This window comes from Phoenix dactylifera, chromosome 16, assembly GCF_051530095.1.
Source record: "Phoenix dactylifera cultivar Ajwa chromosome 16, Ajwa_hap1_PhDact_Kaust_v1.1, whole genome shotgun sequence".
Lineage (NCBI taxonomy): Eukaryota > Viridiplantae > Streptophyta > Magnoliopsida > Arecales > Arecaceae > Phoenix > Phoenix dactylifera.
The window spans coordinates 19,443,884-19,455,327 of NC_143205.1; the positions used below are offsets into that span (position 1 = coordinate 19,443,884).

Sequence of the window (11,444 nt, forward strand, 5' to 3'; positions counted from 1 at the left end):
CTACTCTCCACACCCAATCAATCACTACTGAAAAGTCCCCTCGAGGCATATACACTCAACACCCGGTATCCGCCTCGTAAAGAAGATGCCCTTCTAAGTCGTCCATAGCTTGGTACCAATTACAATATGATCAGACATACGACGATCACCCGCTGCTCTAACAGAGGTGGTCTTTGGGCCCATACAACGCATCTATGATAATAGCAATGTTCTGGGTTCGGACAACCGGATCCGTGAGGCAATTTGCCAACCCTTTCATTTGGACTCACGCGTCTTGTTTCTGGGACCCTGGCGGTACGTGTCCAGGACGGCAGCGCATGCTATGTTTATCTAATTTATAAGTGATAGTCGGGTAGGGTGAGTTTGATGTTGGAGATTATTTATATGTAGATACGATGATGCAAGTTGTAGATTGCGAAATATTTATTTGATTCTTTCGATCAATGGCCGGACTAAATACGTACGGAAAGATCCAAATGCCTCACGCCTCGTTGTCCGCAGAATTCTTCTTTTTTAAAAAGCTATCAGATCATTAGCATAATATCATTTCCCTCTGAGATGCTTCGATCGCCTTATAAAATTCTACTTAACCTTAGCAAGAATCCACTGTCACAAATCTACATGTTAACAGGAGCTTAGCTGCAAAAGAAAATTATTTTTTTGATAATTAACCTACACAAATGTCATTACCATGTATGAACTTTTGATGAATTATCCGTAAAATTTAAAAAAATTCAGTAATCTGTAGAAAACTTATTGTTATTAGTTTTTCTTTTTCCATCTAAGAGATGAAATTATATGGGACTATTATTGTTAAATGACTATTCTATTAATCAAGTTTATGAAAGAGTAATTTGCTATTAACTTTGTTTTTCCCAAGCGTGTAGCTTGCTTGGATCGGTTCATGGCCATGGTAAAATGGGTACTACTGTTTTAGGTTGTCATGCATGGAGATATCAAAATTAACTGAATTTATGGAAGTTCGTAAAATAACATTGATTTGATAGCGTTTTCCCTTTGTTTAAGGTTCAGACTCCGTGCTTCACCTGAAATGGTGACAATATTAAATTGCAATCCAGTCTTAGGAAACAAAATCTTTCTCCCACTACATGACAACAACGGGACGGTGGCACGACTATCGAAGAGCACAATCCAGCCGCATATTAAACCTTCTGGGGTTGGCAAAGTCTAAAACATGGTGCAGCATAAATACTATAACTTATATTCTTCAGAGTATAATAGTCGGACGATCGGCATATAGCAAAAATAACTCTGTACAAATAGCCAAGCCTAAAGCTCCACCAAAAAAAACATCATTCTTTGTCAAAAACTCTCTTAAAATATTTTGATAAGTAAAATAAAATAATATTATATATTTTTTGGAATGAAGAAAGGGAAGAATTTATATAGAGAATTTGAAACTTTAAATTTATGAAAATAAAAAGAACATAAATGCACTTAAAAATTCTAAGAAAAACTTTTCCACCAAATAGACATTGATTCCCATTTTTCAAAAGCAGTTCATGAATTATTCTCATTTATTTTCCATGAATCCTTCATCTCTCCAAATACATGAATCTTTCATCTCCTCAAATACATGAACCATTTCATTAAATACACGAACCTTATAAATAATATAAATATTAAACTTTAATATTAAAATGCACCAAAACTATATATAGAATTTCATTCATTGCGAGATTCAGTCATGGATTTGCCCTTTGAATATATGCATCTTATACGGAAAAATGGCCTTTTGTTTGAGGAGTATATATGCATTACGACGAACCCAAAGCCATATATGGCAATGTCAGACAATGCATTTGTGAACCATTTCAAAGTAGTTTGGCTCTATTCATTGTATTTCTACATAGACTTTTATTACTTGACAAGGGTGAGCAAGCATGAGTGTTTTTAGGTATTGCACTAAGTCTAAATGCATTGTTTTAAATCAATAAATTTTTAATATACCCGATTTGGCCGGCTTCCATTGATAATAGTGTTGTCCGATAGCAGCATGACATAATTCCAACCTTTAAAATTGATACTTTTAAATGTTATGATGCCTTTCCAAAGCCACAAATTGTAATTTTACAATCTAATTTCTCTTAGTAACTTTGCTGTTTAATGTAACTACAGCTGAAAAAATAATTTTAGAGTATAATCATGATAAACACGAAGCATTCAAAAACTATTAATAAATAAATAAATACATCAATAAGTACATAATAACGAAGCATCGCTAATCCAATATTAAAAACATACGGGACGTGTTCCCCCAACCCGAATCCAACCCAAATCGCACGGAACTGAGACATCTCCCACGCGGACGTCCTCCATTGTACGAACTATCGAGATTCACGCCCAATGCCAGCGAATACGACATACGAAATGCTATTTCAAGCCAATATCTGATTCCCAATTCCGGCCGGTAGCCTTGCACCCACTTAGAATGTGGGGTGTGGATGATATCCCGCTGTATCTTTTCCCTAATTTAGATACTACTTTTTGAGTTCGATCCAATTTCGATATGGATAGTCTGTTTAAAACTCTTCTACGGATACACTTAATTTTCTTGTATCCGAATTTAGATATTCATATAACAAAAATTAGTAAAAAAAAATTAAATCAGAAAATTAATTAAATAATTAATCAAATATAAACTTAAAGGAATCTAGATATTAAGTGATTGTAATATAAAATATTCGATTAGAATAAAATCCTTTAGATCACCCTCAAGCCTCTCGTTGGTCCATTTATTTTTTTTTTCTCTTCATCGTCTTTAAGCAAATGGAGTTTTAAAGATTCCGTTCATTCTATTTTTTAGTTTCTACCTGATGATTGCAACCGACGACAGTTGTGAGATGCCCTGTGGGTGCCATAGATTGCGTCTACTTTGGTGACGAGCAATCCTGAGGAATATATCACTTACGAAATTGTTAGTTTTTTATTATTAATAAATATTTGTTAAAATTATATTTTTTTATTAATTTTTTTTCTGTATGATCATGTCTTTATTTTTAGTTATTGTCATTAAATTTTACTCAAATTTGATTAATATCCAAAAATTATCCTTCCTTATTTGGATAAAAAATATAAATATATTTAATATATAATTATTATCCATATATATTTATAATTAATATATATTAATTTTTATATTTATTGTTTTTTTATATTTATATTTATTGAAAAATATGACTCTCGAGTCTCGACGTTGATATTTTCGCTCTGGATTTATCTTTCTTCTGTGCTCGGATGGACGGCTGAGATACGGAGTATGAAAAAAAATATTTTGGCTCGCCGGGCTGACGCTGCCACCTGGTGGGAGACAGGCTTTGGACAGTTGTCCCGTGCGACCTCGACTATCCGATCAAGACTCGACGGCCGAGATTCTCCAGCTCAGCACATGGTCGTCAGCGTACGGGATTCGACAGTGTACTGTCCTCGTGTAGGGGCATGACCGCCTATTTTCTCATCAATCCCTCGCTACTATTTGAAACCCCGCTCTCATACTCTACTTCAGTAGTCCGAAGTTGTGGAGATCGCCAGGGCGAGGGAAGAGGACGAGAGAGCGAGCGAGAGAGAGGGCTCTCTCTTGCCTTGTGTTTCCCGTTGAGGTAAAGAGTCGGAGCTTTAGTTTGATTCTTTAATGGCGGATTGTGAACTCTGGAGTCGATTATTCTTGGTTTTGTTTTTCGATTTTTTAAGTATATTTGAGGTTTGTTTTTGGTGGATGGAGTAATGAATTCTTCGCTGTTTTCGAGAGCTCAACTGGTCGGTATTTCTGATTTCGTTGGCTTCTTTCTTTCTTGTTTTGTTTAATCGATCACGTGGTTATCTGATATTTGATCGGATTCTTGGGTATCTTTCCGGTCCGTCGCTTTATATCTCGCCTTTTGCCGTGTCTCTTGAGATTAATATATAGTTGGAATTAGCTCTGATCCGCCTTTCTTCTCCGTGAGGCGGAGTCGGAACTCTTTCTGGACTCGTCCGATCGGTTCTGATCTACATCTCTAGAGGTAATCGTGATCCGCGCCCATATTCCTCCCCTATTTTTAGATGCTTTTGGTTCTGATTCTTTCCGTGCGGCGATCGAGTTCTGTGTTCGTTTTCTGGACCTCTGCGCTTCTTGTTGATCTTTTGAACTGATCTTATACTTTCCATGGTAATACTTTTCAGACATTCTTTGGCTCTTAAGCTTATCTCTTCTTGCATGTTGGAAATGCAGTAGATCCGGAACTGTTGGTGCTACTTGTTTTGCTTTTGTCTCCATGCTTAAGATATTCTCTGATTTTTTTTTTTTTAAGCTTATTCCGGAAGTTTTCTCTTGCTCTTTTTGTAGAATAAGAACTGTCATGTTGTTTGCTTCTTCTCTTTTATTTAGCATAATGCCCTGCGTTCTCTTTTTTGGTTGCCTTTCTGTTTTTGAAAGTACCGATGGAAGTTTGTATCAGAGTCACGGACACAATAATCTTCATTGTTACAATTTCACCTTCTGAGATTTTGGTCGCTAGTTGTTGGTTTCTTATTTCAGGTACGGATTCCTTTTTTTTTTCATGCGATAATTGGACATATATACCTTAATGTGTATCCATTTAAGGGATCAGGATTTTTTTTTCCTAATTTAATTGGTTGCTGGATCAGAGTCGTTCTTGAACAAATTTTGCATCGAATATGTTCGCCTTCTTGGGGAGCATCCATAGTGCCAATAATGCTCTTTTCTTTGGCCTTTTTGGTTCATCCATATGTACTGTTTTTATGAACTGTTCACCTTTGTTTTCTAGTATCTGTCTCGGTATCGTCTTCTATAAGCCATCTATGTTAAGGAATTATTGACCCTGGTTTCAGGTTTCATGCAGTCATTCCCTGTTTATTTAGCGAGAATTGTATCAAATGGGATGCCCATGCTTTCTTTTGTTGCACCTTTACATAAAATCCTTGTTTGGGCGAACAAAGCCTGGCTAACAAATAATTTACCAATCAAGCTGCATTGTTGTGACTTTTATATTTCTGTGCTGTAATCCGTGTACTACGACAAACAATAATCGATCCATTATTTTTGTGATTGCTATCATATAGTTAGGTCCTTTTAGATTACTCTTGCAACTTAGATTGGTTTAGTGGAGCTGTCATCAGTCCTCAAACAGGGTATCACTTGTAGCTTAGACTTGTTATTCATGATTTTTAGTCCATGCGAGATGCCCTTGATGTGGACTTTTTTTGGTAAATATAACGAGCTTCACTTGGACATGGACGATGCTGTGCGTTCGTTAGAGAGTTTTTGGTCCTGCCTTTGCATTAGATCATGTTGTTTTGGCCTGCATGTTCTCTGTTCCTCAGTGTTGATATGTAGATGGGGGGTGTCCCAGCCATCTCATCCGGTTCATATGAGAAAACGTGATTGGGATAGGGTTGGGACTCCAAAACCCATCCACATGGGAAGAGAAGAAGAAAGAGGAAAGAAAGAAGGGAAGGAAAGCTGAAGAAAAGGTGAAAGGAAAGAAGAAGAAAAGGAAAAGAAATGAAGGGAGAAGGAAAAGAAAGAAATGAAAGAGAAAAGAAGGAAAAGGAAAAAACAAATAAAGAAAGGGATAGGAAAAAAAAGAAAAAGGAAAGGAAAGAAAGGAAGGTAGAAGAAAAAGAAAGAAAGGATAGAAGGAAGGTAGAAGAAAAATAAAGAAATAATGGAATGAAAGAAGAAGGAGAGAGAGACAGATGATATCTATTAGGATGCATGACGAGGGCCATCAACAGAGGGGCATTCTGTTCTATGGAGAAAATGGGACACCCCTACAGGATTTAAAACATTGTTATGCATTGTGCAAGTACATCAATCTTTCAAATGAAAATTGCTATGTTCGTATATTCACATGGTTTTTATATAAAGTTGCGGGTCAGTTGCTTAACCTGCCATTATGAAGCCATCTTCTTTGCTTGTTTGTATTGTCACAACCAAGTAAAATGATTCTAGATGTGGTACGACATGTGGGTAGATGGAATCAAGGATTGCCGAACCGGTACCAGTAGGCATACCGGTCGGCCATCGGACTGGTTCGGTAGCGGTTCGGACCGAACCGAACCGGTACCATTGGTTTGGCCAGGTTCATGCATCCAAAAGTCCAAAAAAACTTAGAAGATTCAGGCCGGTACCATTTTTTAACACCGAACTGAATCGGTCAGAGACCGGACCGGTTCGGTACAGGTTGTACTGGATTTTTTGTCTCTAAAAAATTTAATTGAATTTTTAACTTCGTTTAATCATCCCAAGGTTCATATGGCAACATGCTCTCTTTGAATATATCAAGTCTTCTAGTCTCTACAGTTAGAAATTTGGTCCCAGGTCAGATGATCCATAATATCTGAATTGAGGGAATTGTGTTGATCATATTTATGATTGTAAATTTTGAACTGTGAAACAAATAAATAGTTTGAAATTTTGCCTTGTGATTGTAATTCTTTATTTTTCTTTTCAGCCTTCTGCTTTCAACCATGTCGGACCTACAAACTCCTCTGCGTCCAAAAAAGAAGAAGGATTGGGTGGACTACTTGGTCATGTTCCGATGGGTTGTTGTTATCTTTGTTGCCCTTCCAATCTCTTTCACAATCTACTTCCTTACATATCTAGGAGATGTGAAGTCTGCAATGAAATCAGAAAAGCGCCGTCAGAAGGAACATGAAGAAAATGTTAAAAAAGTTGTTAATCGCCTCAAGCAGAGGAATCCAAAGAAGGATGGTCTTGTCTGCACAGCAAGGAAGCCATACATTGCTGTTGGCTTGCGTAATGTTGATTATAAACGTGCAAGACATTTTGAGGTGGATCTTTCAGCATTCAGAAACATTGTTGAGATTGATAAAGAAAGAATGATTGCAAAAGTGGAGCCTCTTGTTAATATGGGTCAGATTACCAGAGCTACTGTTCCTATGAATCTTGTCCTTGCTGTTGTTGCAGAGCTTGATGATCTCACAGTTGGAGGATTAATCAATGGCTATGGAATTGAGGGAAGCTCTCACATTTATGGCCTTTTCTCTGATACAGTAGTTGCCATGGAAGTTGTGCTTGCAGATGGACGGGTTGTTAGGGCTACTAAGGATAATGAGTACTCAGACCTTTTCTACGGGATTCCCTGGTCTCAAGGAACACTTGGACTATTGGTTTCTGCGGAGATTAAACTCATACCTGTTAAGGAGTATATGAGGCTAACATACACCCCAGTGAGAGGTAACTTGAAGGAACTTGCTCAGGCTTATGCTGATTCTTTTGCACCTAGAGATGGGGACACATCAAAAGTTCCAGATTTTGTTGAGGCAATGATCTACACACCAACTGAAGGTGTCATGATGACTGGGAGATATGCTTCCAAGGAAGAGGCAGAGAAGAAGGGCAATGTCATCAACAGCGTTGGATGGTGGTTTAAGACGTGGTTTTACCAGCATGCTCAGAAAGCGCTAAAGAGAGGTGAGTTTGTGGAATACATTCCCACCAGAGAATATCACCACAGGCATACAAGGTCTTTGTATTGGGAAGGAAAGCTGATTCTGCCATTTGGGGACCAGTGGTGGTTCAGGTGGTTTTTTGGGTGGTTGATGCCTCCAAAGGTTTCTCTCCTTAAGGCTACCCAAGGTGAAGCTGTCAGGAATTATTACCATGATAAGCATGTGATCCAGGATTTGCTGGTTCCTCTTTACAAAGTTGGGGATGCTCTCGAGTATGTGCACCAAGCAATGGAGGTATATCTGTCTTTTGATCTGACTAATAGCTCTTATGCTGCCTAATTTTCTCTTCATGGGAAGTCACTGTTTGCATGTCTTGATTACCAACGTCACCACATATATCTGATGTTCCTTCTGGAAATTATTATTCCTTGCATTTTTTTTGTGCTAGCTTTTTTCAATTGCCATACTGTTTCCCTGTTATATGTGTGCATTACTTTCCAAATAAGTTTTGGACTTGTGAAAGGAAAAAGGTTTAGCATGCTGGCTCGTTCATATCTTGATTGCCATGTCTTATAATTAGAAAGTACAAACACAAAAAAAGGAATTTCAATTGTTTTCTTTTCCACATACTAAAACAGAAGAAACAAGATATTTTCTGCTCAAGCGATGGTAGGGATTCTTATGTTATTTTTCAGGTATATCCAATCTGGCTCTGCCCCCACCGTCTTTTCAAGCTTCCTGTCAAACCTATGGTGTACCCTGAACCAGGCTTTGAGCTGCACCACAGGCAGGGAGACACAAGCTATGCTCAAATGTTCACAGACGTTGGCGTGTATTATGCTCCTGCAGCTGTCCTAAGGGGTGAGGAATTCAATGGTTCCGAAGCCGTCCGCCAGCTTGAGGAGTGGATGATCCAAAATCATGGTTTCCAGCCGCAGTATGCAGTTTCTGAGCTCACTGAGAAGAACTTCTGGAGGATGTTTGACGGGGCTCACTATGAGCACTGCCGCCGGAAGTATGGAGCCATTGGCACCTTTATGAGTGTCTACTACAAGTCCAAGAAAGGGAAAAAGACAGAGAAGGAGGTGCAGGAAGCCGAGGCAGCCATCCTTGAACCAGCCTATGCTGAGGAAACTTGATCAGATCAACTTGTTTGAATTTGGATTCGGTAGGATTTTTCCAATCCCATGAATTGTCTGAAACACTGCTTTGATTACTTATTGAGGTTGTAATCTGTGGCTTTCCCTGATTGTTTGTTAATCCCTGATGTTTTTCTAGTAATTTAGCATGACGGGAATTCAACTCTTTGGATTCCGATGCCACTATTGATCAGTGTTTGATTAGTTACTTATCACTCGTCTCCATCATTGATATGTGAGGCAGCTTCTTGTTTGCAATCATTTTTTTGTTCTATTAGTTAACTACCTGAACCAAATTAACGTTTTTCTGAGACAACTCATTGCTCGGCTAATTGTCTCCGGATGGAGTTTGAGTTTGCAGCTATCTGATAAGCTTAAAATACGCATCTTAAGATTCGGTTTACTTTTTGAGGGTTCTCAGGTGTCTGAAGCAGCTGTTGTGCCATTTGGGGGCATGATCTGCTATCCTACAATTATTCTTGAATCAGAATAACTTAGATCCCAAAATCAGTGTCCCAATCGGCAGGTGTTTTGCATCTCGCTTGCAGTTAATGCAGGAGAGGATGAAACATGAATTGCATTAATGGCGATGGACTATTCTGCATTATGGAGGGCCGTCTGTCTGTCGGCAAGCTCTTAACTACTGAGGGCCATTTCCGTTGGCTTACCGGGACAGGTCATCAGGTATGCGTCTTTACTCAACATTATCCCTCTTCTCATCTTCCCTGCCCCTCTATCTTTGGCCCGTGCCGCCAAACACTGCTGATGTTAATGAAATTCTCAAGGTTTCTGAGCTCCTCAACCAGAACAGAGATTGGGTTGTTTGCAAAATTCAATCTACATTTCGTCGTGCACAGGGCTGCCCAAGCCTTAGGCGGTCGCCTAGGGCCTCGGCCTAGAGGAAGGCCTTCGTTTGTCGAGCTGCGCCGCTTCTTCATTTGCCATGGGATTCTCCGACAACATTTAAGCAGTAGCTTTCTTGCTTCAGTAATTTTTCAAGAAGTAGGCAATTGATCTTCACTTCGTCACTCCTAAACTTAATGTTGGTTCTTGAAACTAAGCGAAAACCTAAGGATATAAGTTTCTCTGCAGGTTGGTGATTCTTTGGTTGTTCTCTTTTTCTTTTTTTCCCCTTCCGTTCTTCTTCTTTTTGTTCTCTCTCTCAATCAGCACTATGCTTTTGCTGAATTTAGATATTCTATTATCTAATCTAATATAATTTGACCTGTTTCTGGACGTTCGACTGGTGATTTGGCTGTCATCAAATATATTTCTTTGATAATATACTATTTACCGGGCTCCAGAGGAAAACAGCAAAGCAGGATGGTGGTGCCATTCAATGCCTGCTCAAATTAATTTGTGGAATACATATTTGTCAGAATGCCAAACACACCGTGAAATAAGCCATCGAAAATCCAATCCTAGTACAAGGGTGGGAAATTTTTTTTGATATAGCATAGACTTAGGTGTGTATGACATAGATATATAAGTAACTGCTCATCTCTTCCATAGGCTATGGTATTTTGAACTTCTGCTGTTGCAAGACTTGATAACCAGATGTGCGAGGACCAGCTCTCTTTGTTGGATTCTCAGATTTCTCCAAAGGTGCTCCGTAATGGGTTGCTCAAACACAACACCATCTTTTGTATTGAGTAATCATAGAGAATGAATGTTCATGGTTTTATAGATCTTGAACCGAGTTACTGAGACTGCACAAGTGCAAAGATAGGTTATAACAGCAAAATGATGCTTCAGCGGAGGCTGTATTACATGATCCCTTCTGTTTAACCCAAAGTACTCTGACATGACTCTTAGATATAATTATGGGCATGACATCTTGATTCATTTTACTTTAATAGTTAACATATTCCTGTACGTAATAATAACACGGGCTCTTCAACACTTCCATTTGCTTAATAAATAAAACAAGCATCGGGTGGGAACCGACTAGCCTTCTGTTTGATAATATTATTTTTAGATTTAAATGTCTAATAGAAAATATAAATGTGGGATTGAAAAACTCAAAAAAAAAAATCGAAAAACTGATTCAACCTCAAAAGGGAGTTTTAAATAGATTTGTTGTCACAGACAAATAATTATTTAAAGCTAGACGAATTATTTTTAAATAAATTGTTAAAGTATTTTGCACTTATTAAAATTTTTTCATCATTTTTTTAAAAAAATCTTTCTAAATGAGTACGTCTTAAGCTTCTAAATGTATTAGGCCGCCTCCGCTCATGGAATGGTTTCACAGGTTTTAATAGTGGCTGTGCCATTCATTCCCTTTCCCGACCGGCTGGCTTCGGGGACTCTCTTGATGGAATATTGCAACTAACGACCGGTAAGCTGACAGGCGATGCTCGTGGCTGCCTTATGTTACCCTGGATGGATGATTTGGTTCTCAAGAAAGTAAGGGCGATTCCAAGGAAAAACTACCTCGGCAACGCGATTTTTCCATCCCGGAATTATCATTCTTGATGGGGAGACTGTTGCAATAACATGTCGTGGGACTGGCTTCATAAGAGAGATTGACTGATATCCAATTCAGCTTAAGAAATGAGGTTCTCAGATATAACCATTATCTAATTGCCATCGTATACATCATAACACAAAAATATGTGTTGAAATATTTGTAAAACCAGATAACGGTGTTAACAAGACCATTATCTAAAACCTTGGTTGCTTTCAGTCAACCAAGCATAAACATAAATAGTTCTAAAAGGCCATTTGGGCGATGGAAAAATGTTGTGGTTTACCTTATATCATATTGAATTGCAATCCATTCCTTACTACGTTAATGCTGCGCAAAGATGCCCATGCAAAGACTAAAGGGACACATGCACTCCAAAATTCTGGGCTCGTGGGCTT

General features: G+C 38.4%; 1 protein-coding gene across 3 annotated transcripts; it reads left to right on the forward strand.

The window, feature by feature from the left end:
- Positions 1 to 3,469: 3,469 nt before the first annotated feature.
- On the forward strand, positions 3,470 to 8,762 carry LOC103717097 (delta(24)-sterol reductase). 3 transcript variants are annotated; one of them, XM_008805347.6, is made up of 3 exons: positions 3,470 to 3,620; positions 6,477 to 7,731; positions 8,133 to 8,762. In XM_008805347.6, exons 2-3 carry the CDS (start codon positions 6,493 to 6,495, stop codon positions 8,574 to 8,576), a joined length of 1,683 nt encoding a protein of 560 aa, XP_008803569.1. In that variant the 5' UTR covers positions 3,470 to 3,620; positions 6,477 to 6,492; the 3' UTR covers positions 8,577 to 8,762. The 3 variants fall into 3 exon arrangements, with proteins under 3 accessions (XP_008803569.1, XP_038971030.1, XP_017701171.1); XM_039115102.3 differs by having other exon boundaries at positions 3,507 to 4,168; XM_017845682.5 differs by lacking the exon at positions 3,470 to 3,620 and adding an exon at positions 3,920 to 4,022.
- The last annotated feature ends 2,682 nt before the right edge of the window (positions 8,763 to 11,444 follow it).